Below are 24,822 nucleotides of genomic sequence, written 5' to 3'. Positions count from 1 at the left end.
TGGTTGTAGAATTTGGTGGTGAATATGTTTTACAGAGCTTGCTTGTATGCCTGTAGCCTTGCGAATTTCGTGCTCTCTCCAACCAATGATTGGCTTGACCAAGCTGCCTCCGTCTATTGTTACTGACCATGAACATTCTATACGGCCATATAGGGGATAATTACTTCTGCCTTGTTTGGACTGACATTCTGGCAAATCTGATAATGAACACTTGAACGTACCGAAAAATCCCAATTAAACAACTATTCTTATGATAGTCAGGTTTTTGGATAATGGAGCTTAGAAGTGCAATTGAATTATTGAATGTAAGATTTCCAAAGAGAAACCATGTAGTAAGATATGGATGTACATGATTCTGCTCACGAGAGATCACCCATAGCTTGGTTGGACTTGGATCTTAAGTTATGCTTACCCAGTGACTCAATTTAATAGGCCCTACAATTTAGCTTGGTTCCAGCACGAATCCATCTGAATTAGTAAAGCCCAAGTTTGGTTTGTTACTCTTTTTGCTCTGCTTGTTGGAATTTGGAAAACTCATTTTCCTGAAATTCTATTCTTCCAGTTATCACATTTTTTTTTACGAGATTCCATGAATGTTTTCGGTTTTCCTATCATTGCTGACTAATATCACTGAGTACTTATCTTGTCGAAAAAAAAATTACCAAGTATTTGTAATTTGTATGCTTATCCCATCCATTACCATTAGGGCTTAATCCGAAACCCGAGCCCAAAGCGAACCAATAAAATATATTGCCCAATCTAAAAACTATAAAATTAATTAAATTATAAATTAAATTAATTAATTTCAATTATACAATTGATAATTATAAATATTATTAAAATACTATTTTATCAGTAAAGAACAAATTCTAAACCAAATCAATATCTTATTGGTATGGTTTCGGATTAGTGGGATTAGTGGAGTACAAATCAAATTATCAAAACTCAAACCATTTTTTATTGATTTGGTTCAGTTTGGTTATGGATTATGGAAACATTGACAGCCCCATATTCCATCGTGAAAGTTGCATAGTGACGATTGATTGACGAAGGAGTTCTGTAGGTAATACCGTAATATACGCAATATATATTGATTAGCGAGCATTGACAGAGCTATATTTATTATTATTATTAGAGTAGGTACGCAATCGGCTATTAATCTCCCAAAACAGTACGCATCATAAATGGCAATTTGCCCCACAGCACTAAAAAAGACATACACGTGTCGTTTCCTATTTCACCAGATACAATACTAAATTTCAGCAGCAAGTACACAGCATCTTTACCAAATGAAGCAAAGTTTGTGTAACACAGTGAAAAAAAAAAAGAGATCTTTATTATGAAGATTTATTAGAGAAAAAACAATGGTGATGGAATGAAGAATAATAAGAAACAAAAGAAGAGATGGCAAGGTTGTTATGGCAAGGAAGAAGTGCATTATTCTGCTGTTCATACAAAAAAACAACCATTATAATATGTTCTGTCAATATTATTGCTGCTCTTTATGTTCTACACTCACTCTACTCTTCCCTTTACATCTATTCCAACTCTTCTAACGGTTTGTTTCTTTCCACAATTTCCACAATGCTGTTTTTTTTTGAGATATTCTTTTATCAAGAATGCTTCTTTTCTTGTTTAATTGACTTTTTTCTTTGGGTTTGTTTTTATTTATTAGGTGTTAAGTATACAGAAGATCAAATTAGGAAAATGGAGGAGTCTATACAAGTTAGAAAGGAGGCGGAACCTGTTGAACTGGTTAAATTGGTAAGACCCACATTTTGATTTAGTGTAATTTTTATTTTTTGTTAAATGTAATTTTTTATAGTTGATAATTTTGTGTTGTTTGAAAAAGGTGAATAAAATTAAGGAGCAGTTATATAGAGAAGATAGGTTAGTGAAACTTCCAAAACCTTTGAAGTTGAAACTAGCTGAAGAAATTTTGCAAAGATTGAAAGGACTACATGGAAATGCTACTCTTGCCGAACAACGAGGTCGGTGTTTGTCTATTTCTTTAAAGTATGGTGCAGTTGTTGTCTGTGATACATTGGTGTAATTTTATTGGATTGAGATTTTTATGGAAAACGTAATTTCCAAAAGAGGAAGAGTTTTTTTTTTTTTTTTTTGCTTTTGATATAGGGAATAAATCTCCGCTCTCCATATTAAGGAACTCAATCTTTTTGCCACTTTCTACATTAGGAAGATTAAGTTTATCCACATTATATCACAATTTGAGAATTCAGATCAGTTTCATGAAAATAGGAGTTGGAAGTTTGGCTGGAGCAAATTTACGATAGCATTGTTAGGGCATAACATATGACATAGATTTTTCAGTACCTTGTAGACCCTGCTACAGATGGTTTTTAAAATTTCCCCTGCTTATCCTGATGATTACTTTTCAACGGGCAGAAGCATTGGAGATCTGGCGGAAAGACAAAATAAATGAAACCAAAGAATTGAAACTTGGGACCGCAACAACAAACTTAAATATCTCAGATGAAGAAGCCAGTAAGTCGTCTACCTCTGGACATCCTTTAGACTTTATTGTTTCGTACCTGTCTTCTAGAGCACAGTGAATTCTTCACTGCCATAACCTGACAATATGTTATTCTGTTCTCGTTAAGTTTTCTAAGAGTGATTGTTTGCAGAGATGCTGAGATTAGCATTGGAGTCTGAGTGGGATGGGCTTTTGGAATACATTGGTGTTTGGATGCCACCAGAAGTTGTCAACAAAGAACCTGACGACAAATCTGGAGGCGACGAAGATATTGGTAACACTTGTTCTTGTTTTAACTTTATTTCCGTTTTCCACATCTGTGTCTCCTTTCTCTACAATTGTTTGAGTTGCTAAGAGGTGCAACTATCACCTTTATGTTTGAATTTCCTGATCCTTATGTTACTTTTAGAAAGCATCTAAAACTAATTTGTTCTATATAGCATAGTTTACCTGTCTTCTGGTAGAATACTATAAATATTTTACGCACAAAGAGGATGTCATTGTGCTGAAATATTTATATGCTTCTTGGTACTGTCTGTTCTATCTTCAGAGGACCAAATTATTCCTGGACGGCCTCTTCCACCTGAATGCCATGCTGAGATGCGCACAGATTATGGTGGAGCTGCTGTCAAATGGGGGCTTACTCACCATAAAGAAAGTGCAGCTGACTGTTGCCAGGCTTGCTTGGATCAAGCTAAAACTGCCAGGCCAGGTCAATTGAAGTGTAACATATGGGTTTATTGCCCGTCTGAGTTTGGTTGCCATTCACCTGATATATATGAGCACAAGCATCAGGAGTGTTGGTTGAAACAGGTAATACTTAGGGTTCAGGCATTTCATTTACCAATTCTTATATCAACTTGGTTATTATGTTTTTCTTTCCTTATTGCTCTGCTAATCTTGACATCTACTGATCCCTTGGTCAAGTAAATTCCATAGAACGCGAATGAGTTACAACATGAGTTTCTAAGACTCTTGTACATCCAACAAATCTCACTATCTCTTGTGTTCTTGTAGATCGTCCATTAAAAGTGAAAAAGAATATATTTCATTCTTGTTTTTACCCTTCTTCTCTGGATGGTTCTAAAGAGCTGCAAAGAACATGGTGGCCATGATTTTCTCAAGCCTATTGATATAAGGCGTCTCAATTGAGTCAATATTTTTTTCTGTTAAACCATCTGTGGAAGTATTGGATCTATATACTTTGAGGGTGTTTCAGTATCCTGATTGTGAACACTTATAGTACTTGTGCCAGACTACAACAAAAATACCGTCTTAACTATTTCAACAGTGTTAATGAGTGCATCATATTCCAAATAGCTTCACTCTGCTGAAAAGGTGTAACTTATCAAAACTGGATACTAAGTTGGACATTTTGATCATCACTTAGACATCTTCCATCGGTATGTGGTGGCATACATGCATCTTGTCTTCAGGTGAAGTTTACCATGAATGTTAAATATAAGCGGATTTTCAAATAGTTCGGCTCTAGATTGGAGCAACGCATCAAGGTCACCTATGAAATCAACCAATACCCGTCACTTTTGCCTTTCTTGGTTTTTATCCCTAGATTGGGGACTGCTTTTAGATGATAGATGACACTGTTGGGTTTTTAATTGAGTTTTATCAATACAGCATTCATAGAGATACCAGCAAAAATCTCCCCTCCACACCTTAAATGCTTACAATTGAGCGGTCACTATTATTACTAGTTAAAAATCTCCCGTCTACTATTATTAGTACATGTCTTTCTATGTTTGTTATGTCTTCTAATCTATGCAACCTGGATGCGTTAGTATGCATGACAGTATCTACTGGAGACGATACACTTGATACTCATAGATACTTCTACCTTGAGTCCTATTGCACTTTCATTTATTCTCTAACTGTCAATAATTTTTTTTACTGTAGTTACTTTATAGATATATGCACAGCAATGAACTCCCCTCCCCCCACCGGCCGCGCGCGGCCAACTTCACACTCTTTTATGGGTAAAGTATGCAAATTAATGGATCTAAGTATCCAAGCATCCAACCTAATAGAAAGTGGGGTATATTAAAGGGTTTCTGTCCTGTTTGTGCACTTTATGTACGTTCTATGTGCCGTCATTACTCAACATTTTGGAGTTAAAGTTGTGATTGTTTTGCACAACTTTAGTAATTTCGTGGTAGTAAACTTTGAAAGTCGCTTTGTTTGTTTATATTTATTCTAGACTTCAATTCATTTATGAGGAAATATACAGGCGGAAAAACCAACTGTGAGCTTCAGGGACAAGTATGCAGACTGGTACAGAAATTCTCATCCAACAGCTCCCCTATATGTTCCTTGGGTAGCTGGTGTGGTTAGTGTCTGACAACATGCACAAATTTTGGAAACTAGAGGATAATTCTAATCCAACTGTGGATCCAAGACCGCAGGTTATACTGTCGTGTAAAGTAGTCACACGCATGCAAAACTAGCTGGGCTGAAGTCTCAACCATTCAATCTTTATTCTTGTTTGTTTATTTCAAGTTTTCTTTGTAATATTGGCAAGGCTTCAGGCAGCGAGGCTTTCAGGGATCTCACATTGTAATGAAAATGATTTTTAGTAGCCGAACATACAAGAATGGAATTTTTGTTTTACTGTCAGTGCTTACAGTTTTGTACGGCTTTTAGTTTGAGCTTGAGAACGTTTCTAAAGAGCTTTAATAGGGTTGGTTCTGCTGAAATGCAGACATTTACCAAACAAAATCACGCGCAAGATGAAACTGATTTTGGTGCTTACAGACCAAATGATTTCCTCAACTCTTAAATCAAACCACCGACAAATGTTTGCAGTGGTGAGTTTAAGCTGCAAAATCTGATTGTTTTTTATTTTTGTTTGTTGTTTAGTTTAGTTGTTTGGTTTTGTTTGTTGTTTGGTTTTTTCTATTTTTTTAATTTTTTTTTAATGAGCAGTTGATTAGAGTTTGAACACTATGGCTGTGTTTGGTTTAAGAAAAATTGAGAAAAAGAAAGTGTTTTCAAGGAAATTGAAAACTTTTGAATGTTTGGTTTACATAGAAAATGAAAAACTAGAAAACAGATTTTTCAGATTTGTTCAAAAGGAGGAAAACAATTTCCATTTTAACAGAGATGAAGTTGTTTTTTTATTTTTGACGGAGGCTTGAAAGAGAGAGAGGGAAAGAGATTTTAGAGATTGCAGGTTTCAAAAGGTTTTGATTCTCTACTTAGCCGGAAATTTCACGAGCCTTGATCTAGTACTCCCAAACCAGTGTAGTCAAGGCGCGCGCCAAGGCGCACTTTTAGTGCCTCGCCTTGACCAAGGCGCGATAGGTAACATAAAGGCGTTTGCGGCTTTTTGTGCTTTTTTTGTTTTTGTCGAAAGGCGGCGCCTTTATGAACTTTTACAGTTTTTTCGTTTTTTTTTTTACAATTTTTGCTATACGTGACACATTTACATTCGATCCAATTGTTGTATGATATAAGAAATTGTACAAATTTAGTAAGTTTCATTGTGGAGTATACTTTAAACTTAATTTTGACTAATTTTTGTTAAGTTGTATGGATTGAGAGAAGACACAAAGATGGATTAAATTTTAAATGAAGTTTTATAGAATTCTAAAATTGAATCACGTGTTCTATTTTATGAAGAACTCATTTACTCAATTCTATCGGTTCATTATTTTAGTTTATTGAAGTTGAGCTAGATTGTATTGAGATATACGAGTTTTATTTTGCTCTTTACTTATTGTTTAAAATTTTTCTTTTAAATGACTACAATGGTTTTATATTTACAATTACATAAAATTAATTTTAAAGTTTGGCTAAGCAAATCAGTGATAATTTATGTCATATTTAATATTTATTTTATTTTTTATTTGATATATCTATTTTTTTTATTACTATGCGCCTCACTTCAATCAGGCGCGCGCCACGCCTCGCGCCTAAGTCACAAGAGGGTGTTGCGCCTTAGGTGCGCTTTAACGCCTTTACTACACTGTCCCAAACTATACTCAACTACAACAAACTTTCCCATTTCCCACCAAACACATGAAATCTAAATTCTTGGAATATCATTTACATGGAAAACCAAATCAAATAATCTATTTATTTTAGAATCAAATTTCAGTGAACCAAACACAGCCTAAGTTTCTGCCCCTTTCCATCATTGGAGCCTTGGTGGAGAAAAATATGGATGATTATATATTTCAAGTTTGGGTTGTTGTATATCATTAGAAATTAATGATTGATTAAGGGCTTCTATCAATTTTAATACAACTATTTGGTCACTAAATATCATTAACACATTCTTTTTTTAAAAAAATATTTTCTTTAATTCATCATGTTCTACAACTCGACATATAGCAGTCTAGGCCAATTTGTGAAGTGGTATAATTTTTATTTGCTAACTGTGAAGTGGTAACAATAAATTCACAATATTAATGTATTGGAGGGCATAAGGATTTGAGGGGTCATGTCATAAGCAGTTGAGCACCATATTATATTATTATATATCAGGTTCGCAATATTCAATCTGCACGTCTGGCATTAGTACATGGTCCTTCCATTACCGTGACAAGAGCAAAAATTCAGACTTAAGGTGTCCCTGATCACCTGATGATTTTCAACTTGATCAGTTGAATACTGATTTCAGTAACTGCATCTGGTTTTGAAGATTGGCCTTGAGCAATGGATTATGGTACATGATATTTATTCTTGATGTTAAAGAACATAGACTTATTTGGTGAAAAGTGTCTATAAGCGTTTGCTTAAAGTTAAAACTTAAAACTTCAATTCTACTACCTGTCATTGTTTGCAATCAAATTTCTTGTAATTCACCAAGAATTAAAGGAATGTTACACAAGTTCGTACACCATATTACGATCATTGGGATCCTTATCATGTACTTAAGATCAGCAACAGATGGTGACAAGAAGCAGCCCAAAATTTTATGTTTCTTCTACTCTTTTCTGATGTTATCTTTACCTTAAAGGATTGGGACCGTATAAGTAAGATGCAAAGCCATTTTCAAAATCCAAATGTGGCTACTTGCTCATGTTCTTTATGTGTTTAGCTATATGAATACGTTTATCTATCTTGTTAATACAAACAAAGTCCACCAGCTTTCTTACCTTCTGCAACATGAGTTTCTTCACTCATGAAGAGCCTAAGCAGTATTCCAAACCATGCAAATACTTCCATTCCTGCCTGAAGGATGCCTTAGCTCATTGCCACAAATTTGGCGGAAGATCTTCAACTCTGGATCTCGACGAGGAGCATTCACTTGGTGACACCGATGACGAACAAGAAGTACTTTGCTCACAAAACAGATAGTTTGTTGCATACCCTTTAAACAATACTTAATTGTTTTTGTTTCATAGTATTCTTTTATATTTGCATTTTTTAAGTGGTTATTATGCATTAATATTTACTCAGAGGGTCATTGTGACCATTCGAACGCGTTCCTTGGAAGCAAAATTGAGGCGTAGAGGACCATTGACAATGAACCAAAGCTTTACTTCAATCTTATCTGCAACTGCTGGTGAACTGTTCATTGCCTCTAAGGGAGTCCAACATAAAACTGAGGAGGATGATTTAGAAAGAGAAGCCTTATTCTCCGCAGGAAGTTGCCTGTCTCGCTGTTCAAGTGAAAGTAGAGAAGCCTTTTTCTCTGCAAGAAGCTGCTTATCTTGCAGTTCAACTGCCAGTAAGTTTGATCTTTATTGGGATGTCTCGAGGCAGTCCATACTTCAGGAGTTCCGTCACTGTGAAGGGTGGCCTTTCGGTCTATACAAGAAAACCATATTGCTTCCACCATTGCCGAAAAGGCCCTCAGAATCTTGGTTATGGTGCGAAGGTACTAAGATGAAGAAGCCGTAAACTTAGAGCCTCTTTTACTTCCTTCAGTTCTTTTGTATGGTAATATGTTTTTAAGTACAGAATAAACGGTCAAAAATATGTAGAAGCACCAGGTTAGTGTCATTGTTAATAAGGTAAAAATAGCATGGAGTAAAGTTGAGTTGCAATTTGTAAGCATACCTAGTAACGCATGCTTACCTAATCTATTATGTTCAAATAAGAAGGAAAAAGCAGCTCTGGGACAACCAAAATCTACTTATATATGATCACATGAGATACTTCACCAACTATCCCACTAGTACTAGTTTGAATGTTTGGTCCCTTTCCCTTCAAGGCCACTGGCGAGGCAGTAACCCGTCAAATTTCCAACAAGGCCCCGGGATTAGTCGAATTGCGTGTAACACCCGGTTAGTAAAAAAAAAAAAAAAAAAAGAAGAAGAAAAAAAAAAAGAATGTTTGGTCCTTGTTATCAATTCGGGATACGGTAAAAATTCGGAACGCGTGAATAATTTAAGAATTCGGTGACTAAAAAAACAGTACAGTCAAATATTCGGTCAAAAATTCGCAATATGGCAATTATGCCGTGTTTAATTAATACTTGTTTAAAACGTTTGGTTACAAAAATTTGTGATATTATGTTAATAAATATTAATAATAATTGTCATTCTTTACAACATAACAAACATATCCAAATAATTTAACTATGAAAACATTGAAACCAATTGAACGGTTCACATGGGTACCTCCATTTATTTGTTTTTGGATTGAAATTACAGTTCAAATTTCAAAATACACACACCATGACATGACAATTTAAATTTTGCCCAAAAAACATAAAAACAAAAGTTTTGAATTAATTTATCACTAAGAATGTAAAAGTAGGGGACTTAATAAAGTAAGAGTGAGGACATAAAATACATAAAAAAAACAAAAACCGTATTATACGTTTCAAGACAAAAAATCGTGAATTATTTCAAATCTTTCAAAACATTCGGAAGTATTATATGGATTGCTATTCAAAAATTTGATTCGTGAATAATTCGGAAAATTGGTAAGAATGTGTTTGGTAGTTGGTACTAAGCAAAGAATATTCTTATTGTGGCTTAAGGCAAGAAAATGACAAATTTTCCCACTTGGACACCTTTTGAGTTTAGTGATACCGCTCAGATAACTAGACTGGGACAACTGAACAACTTCATTTACGACTTTCTTTTTCATTTTTGTTAATTTTATCTTTAGGATTCAAGATTCAAAAAACATATAGGGAACATTATTCTTGAATTGTCCATGACATTTTGGAACAATTGCTTTGAAAAATTATATGATAGTAATAATTTCCCAGTAGTCTCAAATTATTATCATTTAGTGGTATGCGTACAAGGTTAACCACTTGTCCCCCTGTAAGCCAAGACGCGTAAAATTATTATTTTGTTTTCGTGTTTCTGATCGACCTTTCGGGATATTTCGCAAAATACCTCCGGCGGTTTCCAAAAACTGAAATATTCGAGAAAATACCGAGATTCAATTCAAAATTGCAAACACTGGGGCAAACCGACTCTTCAAGACTTCAACAATTGCTTGGGGCATAATCACGCAGATATTTTTACTCTCTTAAACCTGTCGGCTATTTTCTTATATGCCACATCAGTTCATAGGAAATCCTATATATTCAAGTTGAAACGTATCATCTAAAAAAAGATTTGCAGAAATTCTTGTTTCATCTGTATAACTGTGTTGATTTCTTATCTATGAAGTCCATAAAATAGCCAGTGATGGGATTGAACATCCCAATTTGTTGTTAACTATAAAAGATGACGTGAATCCATTACAACGAAATAAAGCACATAATGACAGTATAGAAACTTTTTATCAGAGAGCAAGCTGACAACAAAACTTGTTCAGAACATCTGCCGAAGAGCTTCAGAAGTTCAGAGTGCTTTTTTAACTTCAAAGAAACCAGAAAGCTCCCCATTTGCTGCAGCAACATCATCTGGGGATGCCACTGCAACTACAACGCCTTTATCTTTAACAGCTTCAACAGCATCAGCAAATTGCTTGAAATCAAGTAAACTATACATGGAATACAAAAATAGCAATTGTTAGATTTATGCCCAAAATAGGAAATGTGCAATCTGATGTAGCACCAACATGATAAGAAACTCTGTGAGAGAGTGAGACAGTAAGTCAGTACTGAACTGAACTACTGACTATCAAGGCAATGAGCTGGCAAGAGAAAAAACGGAATTAAAGGAATGACCATCAATCATTTTAACTGCTTTGGTTTCCAGACGGATTCCCCATGATATGAAAGTTGAAAACTTTCCAATTAATGTAGCAGAATAGCAGATGGTCACAACTCACAACACCCATTCAAAAAAACCTACACCAGCTACACAAACACTGAACAATGTTGCTATACATTAAGCATGGAAAATCAATTACGTCCATGATTGGTTATACCGTCGTGTAACTGCAATTGTATACAAGTGAATAGCAAGTTCATGCACAATAGAGATTAAAAGTTGGTTTACCTGGTCGATAATATCTCTTCGCGTCTTTTCTGCCTCTCTTCCTCGGTAATTCCCAGTAAGTGTCGTAACAAACTGAAAGCAGATAAAGTAGCATCACTCAAAGATACACAATTGACTGGATAAAGTATCCGCGTGTAGAAAACAAAGGAAACTGCTCACAATAATTGAGAACTAAACGAAACTAATAAAATTAAATAAAGAAACAAGGAAGAATTCTAGCAACCAATGCATTGATTGCACTGCAAATACACAAAGACACAGGCGGACGACTTGCCATTATAAACAGTTGATGTACAAACACATGTATAAATATTAAATACAAGTGTTGCTCCTCCATCTATAATTATGTCTTTATATATATGTATATAAAATTCTTTCGACAGCAACAGGACTAAAGAGGAAGGAATTGACCAGGTATGGTGATGGCAATAATAAGTAGTAGTAAGAAATTTCTACCTTAATAATTACCATATTTGTGTGTGTGAATGTGCATGCATACATGCGCGTAGTACACATGCAGTATGAAGCATCAGATCTTCCACTCTTTTACCGTAAATTAAGCCACTATTAACCAATAAAAGAAGGAAACCCAAAGGGCCATTCTGGAGAGTTTCGTTTGAAGCTAGCACTTACCTACTATAACCTTTAGCATCAGGCAGTTGGTATGAATCCACATCTCCAATAGTCCCTATAATTGCTTTGGTAAGGGTGTCAGCATCCACTTCCAACTCACGTAGGAAGTTTGCAGTTCCATCATATACCTCAAGTGTCTTCAGCAAATTGGGATCGCGGTAAGATAGGTATGAGAAAACTCCTATATAAGAGAGCACTGTTGAGAGAAAGCTTGACCATATTGTGAACTGTTGAAGAACCAAGAGAATATGGGATTTTACCTGAATGAGTGTCAAAATCACAAAATCCTCCGTAAGCCCCACCGCTAACTCGTACACGGTCCCACAACCACGTATTGCTAATGTGTTTTGAAATTACATATGCGCTTCCATTGAGTTGATACCCTGTTTCATATATGTTACCAGCTTTTCCAACATAGTTAACCTGTGAATGAAAAAAATGATTATGACATATCAAAATAAACAAGACTTGACTAAAATGACAGGCCATCCAAAGAGATTTATTTTACCTGGGTAGGAATCACAATAGCTTCATTTCCTGGAGAGAGTCGTGCATCCCAACTGGTACGTTCATTTGATGGGGTGCAAGGAAGCAAATCAAGGAATTTGCTTACATACTTCTCTGAGTTGGAGAGGTTTTTGCCGTCAGCAGTCAAATTTACCAAGCAACCATTCTTTGAAAGCAAGGACTTGCGTATCTCATCAAGAGAGGAAGATATCTCAGGCCAATCATCATCAACTTTTTCTTCAAGGACTTTTAGAAATTCCAAGTAACTACAAAAAAAGTTCAATACTATTCAAACTGTCCATATTAGGTGCATAATATATGCTAGAGAGATGATATCAGAAATAATGCTTCAAATACAGCATGAAAAACATGACCTATTTTAATTCGGAACACTTGTATTGATAGAAAAGCAAATGATGAAGCTTTGATAAGGACAACATTTGCAAACTTGAAAGCCAATCACATCAAACAATATAAATCTTTATAAACGAAGTTCTTGAGAAACCTGTCATTATTCTAAACCCTAAACCCAACCTGATACCACCCATTTGTTCAGCAACCCATCCTGCAACATTTAGTTTCCCATCCATTCTTGCAGCAGCAATTCCATGACCGCTTCCTCGTAATCGGTTCTGCATACAGTTACCAATTATACTCATATATATATGAAAAAAATTCAGCACCATGAATACATTTCAATAGTTACCTCCATTCTTGCTTTGCTTTGGGAAACAAATTGCTTAAATCGTTGCTGGTTAGTGAACTGGACATCTTGAAGGACACGGTTAACCTACAACAAACCAATATACATGAGGTCATAAGCTACATAAGTGTCAAGACAATATGTGTTTAGCATAAACGGGTGAGTTTGGGAGCAAAGTATGACAATATGTAGCACTCATCTTTGAGGTTGAGATATTGAACACCAAAAAAACCCAGGAGATTTAGCTAAGTTTGAGTAGGTAGGGGAAAGAACACCCAAAAGAGTACTACTAACTTACTAAGCAAACTGAAAACCCTTACCCCCCCCACACACACACACACACACAGTCACTTTCTATCTTCACTATTCGTGAAAAACATTCTTAGTTCTTTGTTCTGTTGAGCTACTACTAACATACTTTTCAAGCTTCTGCTTTCATAGTAGCAAAACTAGTTTAACTTCTCCAGTGTTTTTTTTCAAAAATTAGGAAGCAGTAAAAGAAAGTAGACTGATCTAAACAACAGGACTACATAAAGTCTTCAAAGAAAAATACAATGAAAAAAGAGAGAGTACCAGGTGAAATAAGTCTTCAGCACGTCCAGCCATGGACTTGCCACGAACAATAATATGGCTACACGGATCCTCTTTGCCACGAACAGATGATGTGAAAGGATAAACTGATATTCCTCCAGTTTTCCTCCCAATTAATTGATTAAGTTGCACAAAATCCATGTCTTCTGTACCCATTTCTAGCAATGACTGACTGCACAATATCCTTGTGTGAGTAACATTCTTTAGTGAATATCTACTTATATTTCATTTTTCTGATGCGTTACTACCTATCCTAAATGTTAATCATCTTTTGCACCAGAAATACAAGTAGTCACAGCTCTTAAATTCATCTTATCGTCCACATCTATCCACTGTATGTAAATATTTAGAACTTGACATACAATAACCTATCTTACTGTAACTGAAAACACCAAAACGTGTTCTTGCTTTTGTGCATCAATGGGAGTTCAAATGTCCAATTTTGTTTCTTTTAGCTCGGAAATGTACAATTTTTTTATATATGAGATAGCAGCTTAGAAATGTAAAGGACAGGAATATGACAAAACTGCAATGACTAAGAGAACATCTTCTCTTACCAAAAAAGTGGTACTAGTGGAAGAAGTTCTTGCTTCAAAGAACCCATATTGAATACAACTTCTGAGTAAAGAACGTCGTTAGTGAAAAGATCATGCTTCAAAACTTTTACTCCGTTTATGTCCCCAACCTACATTTAAAAGCAATGTCATCAGTGAGATACTGCACTAAATATATCAATCTAATACATAACCAAATACAGAATAAAATTGTATCACCTCTATTGGTACTTGTATAGGTGTCTTCGGGATGTCATTTAGAGAGAGGCTTGGAACACTTCTCAAAGCTTCTGGTGTATCTGGGGTTTCTTGCTTTAGCCGGAGCTCTTGTGTAGCACGTGCTAGCTCTGCAAGATCCTCTTCAGTCATACTTGCCTTAACTTTCTCCAAAACTTCCTTCTCAGCAGCTTCATCGCGAGAAGCTTTCTCTGGATCAGGCTGATGTGGAAGACAAGTTTAGGAGTTAGGGTACAACACAGTTGCAACAAACTTATGAATATGAAAGGAGCTAGAGTCCTAGACGCAACAGTCACCTGCATTTCAACAGTAACACAATGGGAGTTGTTCAAAATAAATTTCTGAATTAGAGGAGAAAAAACAGCTTTTGATCCTTCTTCAGCTATCCTTGCTTTTAAAGACTTCAAGGGCTCTTCATATTTTAGAGGCTCAAATGGATCCTGGTCATATATCCATTTTCCCTGCAGTAATTGAAACAAAATAAAAACTTCGCAATTTGAAAACATCAGCTAGTTAGGTCAGTAAATACTTAGACTGAATCTCTTACCATAGACCGAAGCATCAATGATAGGCCTCGAGGGAAGGAGCCAGTGTTATTCTCCCTAAGAGAGAATTCAATTGTATTCATGGACGCCTCTACAGCTTCTGAGTCAAACCCTTCCTCTGCCAACTTTTTAAGAGTACTCATTATTAAATCCTCTACTTTTTGAATATCCTCATCAGATACACCTTTTAGACCTATGCTGAACTGAGGCTGTAGGAGCTCGTCTTCAACACCACCACCAACTATAGCTTCTCCCAAACCGCTTTCCAGCAATATTCTTCTCAAAGGAGAAGCAGGAGTTCCCAGCATAAGATGGTCCAAAAATCCAAGTGTAAGCTCAGTTTCCATATCTAATGGCTTCTCCGAGAGCAGCCAGTTAAGGCACACCATGTGTTTCTTTTTCAAATCACCCTCTTCACCTGCAGGATATTTTTGAACAATCTTTACAGGTTTTGAGAACAATTTCTGCAGTTCAACCTTTGAGTCATTGGCTGCTGAACTTGCATCAAACGCATCAAGGTATTCTGTACACCGGAAAAGAATACATAAAAATTAAATTTTATTATCTGGTAAAGAAAAAGATATAATTTACTAATCCAATCAAAAGAGGGGGATGTAGGATGAGATATCCAACATTACATAAGAAGGAAAAAAGAGCCAATACAAGCAGTACAAAAGATCTGAAAGTACTTAACGAACATTAACACACAGAATTTCCACAATACAAATTTCTTTCCAGCAACTAAAACTATAGCATATATTATTCTTAATGAAGAATTGAGTATTAGCAATATCAAACCATTTCTAGGGACATAAGCTGGAAAACACTACAACAATACAACGTACATACCATGTTACAGAAACAAACTCGAAAAAGATATGAGAGATGTGCCATACATTTGAGTGGAAAGAAAGCTACTAATAAATTGTAGGTATAACAATCATAATATATTATTATAAATCACACCATAACATCGTTTCACAAAGCACATTTCTGGAAAAAAAAAAAAAAAGATTGTCCATCTTAAATGTCCAAGTAAACAGAGAAAGTCGGCCTGCAATTAGATTTGCAGATATATTAATTTGTAATAAGTACAAAATAAAAATAGATAAAAAGGCATTGCCAATAAAGTTCGAGATAGGGCATTCTGATCCAGCCAAATAGTGAATTGAATTATACCTTGTCTCAAGGTGCATTTGATTATCATGAGATTCCGTTTTGCAAAAAATACATCATTCTAAACCAAACAGATTTTTTTTTTGAGAAAGATAAAATTTATGATATTCTCAAATAAATGGTGCTAGCTAATTTTCAGGTATTTTCAATTGGAATGTTTTTTCATTCTCTCGTATTTCTATCACACCCTCTCTCAGTTGTACTTCTTCTCTTAGCATATACACTATTTTACCTTTTTCTATGCAATTAAAGAAGTGACCCAACATGTGTGTTTGTTAGTGAAATTACATCTTTGGCTTAACATCTACTGGAATTAAACACAAACACCTAGTGGATCTATCAACAGCATACTTTCTTCTCTTTTGCTTTATTTGATAGATGAATCCAATTATACTATCAAGTTGAGTAAGATTCTCAGAAAACAATGACAACATAAACTTTGACTTTTTATAAAAAAATAAAGGTATTTTCAGATTTGAAGAACTTTTCAGCACCCTTACCCAGTAACATGCATCACAGAATAGATATAATTTTAAGAGGTTATAGACTCATAATTTCAACAAAGTGCAGGTGTCCATATCTGAATGTGTTCCTTCTATTTTTTGGAGTACCATATTCAACAATGTACTAAAGACATAAAAGAGGAATCAATTTATCAAATGAAACTTGAAATCACGCGACAAATAAAGAAAAAAAAAACAAATAGCAGGTTTGAGTTTAGTGAAAATCCCAAATCACAATTACCACTTAAGATGCGTAGCCGTTCAATGAGATCATCATCTCCATAGAACCATATCCTTGCATTGCTGGGATGGTAATATTTACGATGGAACTCCTGAAAATACATGCTCCAATAAACTTACATAGTCAAAGAAGAAATGCACAACAAGAGTTCATTTCTGTGCCGGTGTGTACCTGCTAATACACGAATTATTCATGAGTATGTTCTACCTTTACAAGTAATTTACAAAACCATATATATCTGCCTGTGTAATTCACCCTATTCCACCCCTTGTTGGAATAAGAACCTCTCAAAACGAGAGAGAGAGAGAGAAGAGAGCAGCATTACTATGTCCTCTACTGCTTTGGGAGAGAAATGGTGTCCATAATAAAGTGTCATATGTTCAGTTAAGGAACAGAAACAGTTTTAACCGTTCATCAATTTTAGTAATTAATAAGAACTTTGTTCGACAACAAAGACAACAAGATACAAATTAACATAAACATCCTCTTCAGCAAAGCTATTTATTTTGGGGAGGGATCTATATACAACACTTTTTATACAACAGTTTATACAATGGTCTATATCTCACTCTACAAATTCATTTAAGATTTGATTTTTTGTGGATCTCACCTTCTCACCATAGAGAACATCCCTATAAAAAATGGGCTCGTTTGGAAATTTCTAAATATGCCAAAAGAGGGTTGCAATATTTCAAATCTTGACCGTTAAAAAAAATAACATTTTCAAATCTACTTTTGAAAGGGATAGAGATTACGAAATGAGCTAAAATTTTGTGGATACGATCTATATAGTGATAAGATCATACCCACAAAGTATTAGCTCTTAGATCAACTTAAAAAATGGTGTTGTACAAACTGTTGTATATGGAACCCTCCCCATTTATATTTTATCCTAGTGATTACTATTCATTTTTTCCATGAGTACAAGCAAGTCCTCAAGAAACTTTAAATGGGCTCACGCACATGAGTCAGCAAACTAACATTTGTAATAATAGCAAAAGAGTAAAGCAAAAATCACAATCTCCCAGCTCATGAAGCTATAGAAAACATAAGGTAATTACTAAAACATGAAACATGAAAAAGATAATTATGTAAAAGTGAGCCAATTACCTGGAATTCCTCAAAAGTAAGTTTCGGAATGACATTTGGATCACCACCGCTATCAACCCCATATGTATTGTCTGGGAATAAGGCCTGCAATTAATTGCAACATAAAAGAAAAGATATAAGGGATATATTCTGACAAACTCCACATTTAAAGTGTCAAAGAGAATCTAGTAGAACCATAGGAACAGAATTATCAGACTAAATCCTAAAAGTTTATTTTCACCGCAAACTTAAGCCAAGTGTAAGAAAATATAGCAAGCCAAGAAAACTTGATTAAATCGTGCAGTTGAAGCAAGTTCAAGCATATATTAAGTGAAATCACTTTTCATCTTAGAAACTTTCAGCTGCTGATGGCAGATGCCTAAACCTATTAATTTATTGGTTCAGTATATCAATACACTGATAAAACAATGTCTGCAAGGGCTCACATTGTAATGCTGAAATATCTCTGGCTCACATTAGCAGTGTATTTCTCGCTTACCTGTTGAGTGGTGTATTTCTAAAGATGACCAAGTTAGCAGTGTATTTCTAGCTTACCTGTTGAGCGGTACGACCCAGTATGTTATCAGGCTGGGAATATACCCCTTTCATTTCATTGAAAACTACACCTAAAATTGACAAAAGAAAAGAGTTTAAAAAGTAAGAAAATGATGAAAGAATAACTGTTTAATCATTCAAAACTCGTGTCACCTGAAAGACAAAATACAAAGTTTTTTTTTCTTCTAAATCAGTATAAGATTGAAACCTTTAAAAGATATATCTTCTGAAGGATTGTTAAGCTCGTAATGCCAACCCTCTTGCTGAAATGTCTGAAAGTCCTCCACACATTTGGGGAAGAAAACAGCATCAAGGTACACATCGACTAAATTGTAGAAATCCTGAAGTAGAAACACAAAATCCTTGAGTTAATACGAAGATACATTTAAGACTAAGCATAAACAGATATAAAATTTTCTTCACCTTAGTGTTTGTGGAAGCAACTGGGTAGCAAGTCCTATCGGGATACGTAAATGCATTCAAAAATGTGTTTAGACTCCCTTTCAATAACTCAACGAACGGTTCCTTCAAAGGATATTTCCTCGACCCACACAACACACTATGTTCTAGTATGTGAGGAATTCCAGTTGAGTCCTTTCTGCATTTAAATTGCTATCACAATTGGGCCTAATGCACTTACAAAAACAACCAAATAGATGAATAATTAAATTAAAAACTTACGGAGGAGTGCGAAAAACGATACCAAAGACTTTATTCTCATCATCATTAGAAACGGACATGACTTCACAACCAGTCTTCTTATGTCTAAAGAGAACAGCTTTAGATTTACATTCATTAATAACTTGTTCAGACACTTTCTCAAAACCCAACTTCTCAGCTGCCTCATCTTCAACCCCACCAATATCTAAAAAAAACAAACAAATTAGTCTTCTAATATATAATAAAGAAATAGAAAACGAGGATTGATATAAAAGAAAATGAACCTGGAGAGATGTTAGGAGAAGTGGAGACAGCATTAACTGAAAGAGAAGAGAAGTTGTGTTTTTTAAAGTGGAAAGAGGAGAGTTGTTTGAGATTATGTCTAAGTGAAGTACAAGTAGAGTTGCGTCTGGTTATTGAAGAGGATGAGGAGATTTTTCTAGTGAAGCATTTGCGTGAAGAGCGAGAGAGAAGTCGGTTGCGGACAAGTGATGATGATGAGCATGTTAAGAAACGAACCAAAGCTACTCGCTCCATTTTTACGAGAAACAAAATAGCGGCTCAGATTATAATAATGAGATAGATGAGCCCTTCTTGGCTTAGCTTCTCACACGAACGGGTGTGAGTTTTATCTTTTTTCAGCTAAGAAACAAAATCGGCGGATAATAAAAATGGGTTTGAGACTTGGAGAGGAAATTATACTGTTACCGTTCGGGGGTAGATATTGGAACCTGCTACACTGACACAAAAAATTGACATTTAGATCACACATTATGTATTATTCGTCACGTCGCAGGTGAATATGTCAATTTTCTGTTTCAGTGTATATTAGAAGGTGAATATGCCAATTTTCTGTGTCAGTGTATTGGAACCTCAATATTTTATAATTTTTTTTTAGAGCATGTCTTCAGTGCGTTGTTGAAATACACTCTCATTTCTGTGTGTGAGTGGCCCAGATTCATCCTCACTCTCTCTCTCCTGCGCACCCTAGATTTACCCTTTTTTTTTTTTTTTTTTTTTTTTATCATTTTAGCCCAATTTCTTGTTAGTGATCCTAGTATCAGACTATCAGTTACATGATATATTTGAAACCCACCGCCTCCTGATTCCTTTCGACCCTCTCTTTGAGTAGTATAGATTTGTACTCAACTCCTTGAGTCCTCAGTCATTACTCCTTACTTTCTGCTTTTCTACATGCTACATGACAGTATGACACACTCCCGCTCTTTAGGATCATATAATTCGTACAACATTTGATCAAAGGACGTCCTTAAAGAGGTAAACACAACACTGACGTGCAGAATAAAAACATCTACAGTACCATTATTTGTTCGCTCTAGGATGAATAAATTATTTCCTTTAATACCATCCTGACTACGACTTTCTCTAGGAGCACACAAAATTTATCCCCAAGAAACTGAATACATCAAGGCAAACTGAATACGCTAAATCAAATGTTTCCCTGACTATGCAGCCCTTTGTTCAATATAAGACCCAGAAAGTCCAGATGTCCTAAGAACTGTAACCTGCAACCCAAAAAACAAACATATTACAACACACTAGAGCTCTAAATTAATTTAGAGGGCAGTGAAGCACATATCAATAGGGCCTATTGATGTGTATACTATACCTATATCGTATAGGCACTGTGTACTGAATATAACGTATACATGACTCCAAATTTTCCAGGGTACCCTGGGAGAACTTCTATTAAAGCAAGTGATTGGATGAGACTAACCATACAGTTTGACACATTCCTTCTGTGAAGTAGACTAAACATCGTTCTGAAAAATTAAAAAAGAATATTTAGTAGCAATTGTACCCAGATAAAGAGAGGATCAGGACTGATATTGGTAAAGGTGATATGTAAAAAGCAGTCAATCAAACATTTATGGAGAGATGTGTGGATTGGAGAGCAGTCAATCAAACAAAAGCTCCAGCTGTTGCCACAACATCTAAAGGGGTGTAGGTCCAAAGTTAGTCACATTATCATTAATGGTGAATGGGCAATCCCCTTTAATTTGCGGCAATTAATGTTATATGCAGGGTACAATATGAATCAACTACCTACCATTGCAGGAGAGGACCATGGTATTTGGAAGCCAGATATGAAAGGGATTTTCTCCGTCAAGTCTGCTTTTGAGACCATTAGAAGGAAAAATGCAACTACATGGTGGAGCAAGAAAGTGTGGTGCAAATGGATTCATCCAAAGATAGCGGGTACTGGCTGGAAACTGGTGAGAAATTGTGCCGCTACTGATGAAGGGCTGCAAAAGAGAGGGTTTAGAATGGCTTCAAGGTGTTATAGGGGTTGTGAGGTATCCGAGACATTACAACATATATTGTGGGAATGCAAGGACTCTAAACTCTTGTGGGAATGGACGGCAAGTCAGTTTGGTTTTAATACATCTTTCAACAACATGCCAGATGCTCTTAGAGTGAATAGAGGGCATAGTCCTCTTATCAAGCAACTTCTTCTCAGCAGTATTTTGGTATGGTGATTAATTGGAAGCAGAGAAATAAATGGCTTTTTGAGGGCAAGAAGATCACTCTAACCCAATGCAAATGTCGATGAGAAGTCATATTCAAATTCTTTTTGGATGACTATTGGTTACATGAATAGAGGAGCTCATGATTCTCAAATTCTTAAGAAATGGGGTTACCGGATAATCTTGGAAAAAATAATATTCAAGGACACAAATGGTATCCCCGGATGGGGATGTTATTAAAATGAATGTGGATGGTGCTTCTCAAGGAAACCCAGCCCCTCGGGCTATGGAGTTGTGTTTAGGGATAGTAGGTGTCTTTTTTTCTTTTGAGGGTATCACTGCAACACATAGACTTTGCCACAAATTATATAAAAATGCTTGGCTATATTTGAAGGTGTAGAATATAACAAAGGAAAAAAGAAGTTATGGGTTGAAAAACAATGATATATTGCAGTCCATTTTTGGGAGTTCAAACTTCCATGGGGATGAAGCAAAGATGGGATAAATGTAAGGAAAATCTAGAGATAGCAAGATAACGCCTACATGGAGGGAATGCAACTTCTCCGCAGATAAAGTGGCCAAATATGTACATGCTTTACATAAAAACAACAACTAGTTTTTGATGTAAAACCACCATGGATTACCACATGGGAGGTTCCACAACAAGTTTACTTTAGATTTGACTAAAAATCCTAGCAGTGCTACTGTTACAGTGGACTATAGGATACACAAGTACCTTCTCCTCTTTTTTGTTTTTACTCTCATCAATACAATATTTGCTTACTTAGAAAAAAAAATAAAAAGCAACTCATTATAGTAATTTTATGAACATCAAATGCATGTCTAGTTCATGAAAATGTAGACGGCCTAAAGCAGGCGGAAGATTTTAACTTGAAATACTTGATAAGAGAATTTCATAATAGTGCCAACAAGCATCAAGAACTGGCTCCTGGAAGGCTGGCTTCTAGTGAGTGTTGACTTGATTTAATAATACTTGCTCAGTTGACTCCATCTGAAACTTGATAATGGTACTTGCCTATATAAATGCCAATTATGGCTAGAGAAACTTGACACAGTCATGAGGAGTGGATGTTTACCTTTCCCCACTCGGCATCAAGGAAGCTACACCTCATCTTTAAGAGATTCATCTTTGCTCCCAACTCTGTTTCGACTTTCTTCTGCAAATATATTTCATCAGGACCAAATGCATCCAAATACGCCTCGTAGCGTTTATGTACTTCAAGTAGTGCTTCTTCATGCTCATTTGGTAAAGGCCCGATTTTCTGCCAAGTTGAAAATTAACAAAAATTGTCAGATTTCATGCAAGTATCAGAAGTTAAGTGACAGCTTAGTTTTCACAACTTTAGCAGTTGTATACCTCACCACTCATTCCTATGAAGTCATCAATTTCCATCCTTAGAGTTACAAGGATCCGACCAAATTCCTCAACGGCCTCAGCTGCACGGAAAACATCTACCAAGACCTCCCTTCCAGTCCTGTCCTTGGTATTTTTTGATAATGCGTTCTTGGCATCATCTATGATGGCATCCGACAAGTCATCCCAACTTGTATCCATTAAATCCTTGAAAACATTTTCAATATTAGGGTCTCTTATGACGGGCAAGTAAGTTACATCTTCACAGAAGGAGCGAATACTGCCAATGCCAATGGGATTTACTGGAAAAGAAAAAAAAATTGAGGTTAGTGATGCAAAATGCCCATCTGCTAGACAAAGAGCGAGCTATATAAGGTATACAAGTACATATCTTCAACAGATTCTCTTGCATTAAAATCATTTTCATCACAAAGGAGGATAAAATTTCCGAGTCCACAATTTGATAGACCTGATAGAGAACCATTTCTGAAGAGATTCCTAGTGAAAAAGTAAAAATCAAAGAATGCGTGGTTCCAAGTACGCAAATAATATATCAATAAAACCATAGCTCAATCCAACTATATTGCATTAGGTTCCCTATCAAATATAGCTAGTGCCTATCACTGTAATTCAGAATTACATTACTGAAAATTATAAAGAATGCTGAGTAAAAAGTAAAGAGAGTACCAAAGGAGACGTTTGTTGTAATGTTACGATGCGGGGTGATGTAACGATGGAATCCATGACAAAATTGTTGATTTTTATTAGTTGTGTACCGAGAAGCTATAAAACGAGTTGATGACCGGTACAAGCACCTCAACAACGCCACTCTCTCCATTTCCACTTACCCAATTTCAGCTCGCCTCCACAAAAGTCAGTGGTCTCAACTCTTATTGGGCTTGGGTTTGGGCTCGGGTCGTGTACTATCCACAGACACAGTCACATCGTCAGTTTCAAGCTTCGCGCTTTTTCAGTAGGATTCATCTATTAAATGGGTTTCCATGGTTAGTAATCTTGGTGGCGCAGAAGCACACGCTCGAATCAAACAATATGAGTACAAAGTAAACTCGAATCTCGTCTTAAACTCATCATCTGACTCTCGACCACGTACACACCGCGAACCACCCAAGAAAAATAATACACGTGATGATGATCACGTTTTATATAATAATAAAGATAATAAACGTCCTCGTTGTTGATCTTGACACTTTATTGGCATAGTATACAATGTACTATACATGTTTTTGCACTTTGGATACTATACAATTTTCTAGGCACTAAACTACATTGTACTATCAAAAAAATTTCACTTTGCGACTTGAAAGTATTTCCAGTCAATTTTTGCTGATGTGGCCACCGGCCTATGCCACGTGCCCGGCCATCTAGACATGTGGCATTTTTGAAATACACGTGACTTGGTGGTACCTCAATTTGAAAACTTGAAACACTAACTCTCAATTGCAAGTTTAACCTTCTTCCTCAATTTGAAAACCCTAACTCTCAATTTGAAACCCTAACTATCAATTTGAATAGTTCAAAATGTCGTCCACCTCTATCAATTCAAATCATTCATGCTTTTGTGGAGAGCCATCTCCTTTAGTAATGTCAAAGACTGTTGGAAATTTGGGAAGAATATTTTTTGGTTGTACAAATTACAAAACTCACGATTGTGGCTACTTTGATTGGGAGGACAAAGTTCCAAAATCAACAAAGCAAAGGTTCATTGATTTGTACAAAGAGATTGACGAATTGAAATAAAGTTTGGAGGAAGCTAACATGAAAAAGGTGGAGTTGCAAGGAAAATTGAATGTAATTGTTTTTACTCGAGAAGAAGAAGAGAAACGAGTTGAAGAAAAAGGTGAATGACTTTGGAATGCCGAATTATAAGGCGAAGAAAACTTGTTTGATTTTGGTCATTGTATTCTTGCTTTACAAGTATTTGTTTGGTTAATAAGTGAAGTGCATTGTGTTTTGTGTTTTACGTAATGTTACGTAACATGGTTTTGTAATGTAATGAGTTGAATGAAAATGGAATGAAATTATAGAGTTCTCTGATTACGTGTTTTACGTAATGTTACGTAACATGGATTACGTTTTT

At 35.6% G+C, this 24,822-nt stretch overlaps 4 protein-coding genes across 6 annotated transcripts; 2 read left to right on the top strand and 2 right to left on the bottom strand.

Annotated features, from left to right (window-relative positions):
- Nucleotides 1-1,272: 1,272 nt before the first annotated feature.
- Nucleotides 1,273-5,122, top strand: LOC147519552 (dimethylallyl, adenosine tRNA methylthiotransferase). The gene is made up of 7 exons (XM_086591132.1): nt 1,273-1,558; nt 1,676-1,764; nt 1,853-1,991; nt 2,407-2,505; nt 2,646-2,768; nt 3,045-3,307; nt 4,737-5,122. The coding sequence occupies exons 1-7, from the start codon at nt 1,405-1,407 to the stop codon at nt 4,845-4,847; spliced, it is 978 nt and encodes a 325-aa protein (XP_086447258.1). The 5' UTR covers nt 1,273-1,404; the 3' UTR covers nt 4,848-5,122.
- A 2,351-nt stretch (nt 5,123-7,473) lies between these two features.
- LOC147519551 (uncharacterized) lies at nt 7,474-8,512 on the top strand. The gene is made up of 2 exons (XM_086594868.1): nt 7,474-7,786; nt 7,913-8,512. Exons 1-2 carry the CDS (start codon nt 7,619-7,621, stop codon nt 8,354-8,356), a joined length of 612 nt encoding a protein of 203 aa, XP_086450994.1. The 5' UTR covers nt 7,474-7,618; the 3' UTR covers nt 8,357-8,512.
- A 1,522-nt stretch (nt 8,513-10,034) lies between these two features.
- LOC147519550 (presequence protease 1, chloroplastic/mitochondrial-like) lies at nt 10,035-19,662 on the bottom strand. The gene is made up of 19 exons (XM_086591128.1): nt 19,145-19,662; nt 18,882-19,065; nt 18,624-18,798; nt 18,409-18,541; nt 18,201-18,271; nt 17,667-17,750; nt 16,557-16,647; nt 14,639-15,159; nt 14,388-14,552; nt 14,074-14,292; nt 13,858-13,985; nt 13,283-13,472; nt 12,713-12,796; nt 12,541-12,638; nt 12,008-12,272; nt 11,760-11,922; nt 11,500-11,680; nt 10,867-10,938; nt 10,035-10,405 (listed from the first exon to the last, which is right to left on the bottom strand). The coding sequence occupies exons 1-19, from the start codon at nt 19,395-19,397 to the stop codon at nt 10,264-10,266; spliced, it is 3,219 nt and encodes a 1,072-aa protein (XP_086447254.1). The 5' UTR covers nt 19,398-19,662; the 3' UTR covers nt 10,035-10,263.
- Nucleotides 19,663-20,112: 450 nt separating this feature from the next.
- LOC147519549 (succinate dehydrogenase subunit 5, mitochondrial-like) lies at nt 20,113-23,730 on the bottom strand. Of its 3 annotated transcripts, none has more exons than XR_015212264.1 (5): nt 23,412-23,730; nt 22,728-23,026; nt 22,447-22,632; nt 20,491-20,644; nt 20,113-20,386 (listed from the first exon to the last, which is right to left on the bottom strand). XR_015212264.1 is itself a non-coding variant. In XM_086591131.1 (5 exons), the coding sequence occupies exons 1-4, from the start codon at nt 23,560-23,562 to the stop codon at nt 20,633-20,635; spliced, it is 648 nt and encodes a 215-aa protein (XP_086447257.1). In that variant the 5' UTR covers nt 23,563-23,730; the 3' UTR covers nt 20,113-20,386; nt 20,599-20,632. The 3 variants fall into 3 exon arrangements, 2 of the variants coding, with proteins under 2 accessions (XP_086447257.1, XP_086447256.1); XM_086591131.1 differs by having other exon boundaries at nt 20,599-20,644; XM_086591130.1 differs by lacking the exon at nt 20,491-20,644.
- Between the last annotated feature and the right edge of the window lie 1,092 nt (nt 23,731-24,822).

This window comes from Coptis chinensis, chromosome 2 (genome assembly GCF_015680905.1).
Source record: "Coptis chinensis isolate HL-2020 chromosome 2, ASM1568090v1, whole genome shotgun sequence".
Classification (NCBI taxonomy): domain Eukaryota; kingdom Viridiplantae; phylum Streptophyta; class Magnoliopsida; order Ranunculales; family Ranunculaceae; genus Coptis; species Coptis chinensis.
Note: the sequence above shows the minus strand (reverse complement) of the source record. Positions and strands in the feature narration are given on the sequence as shown.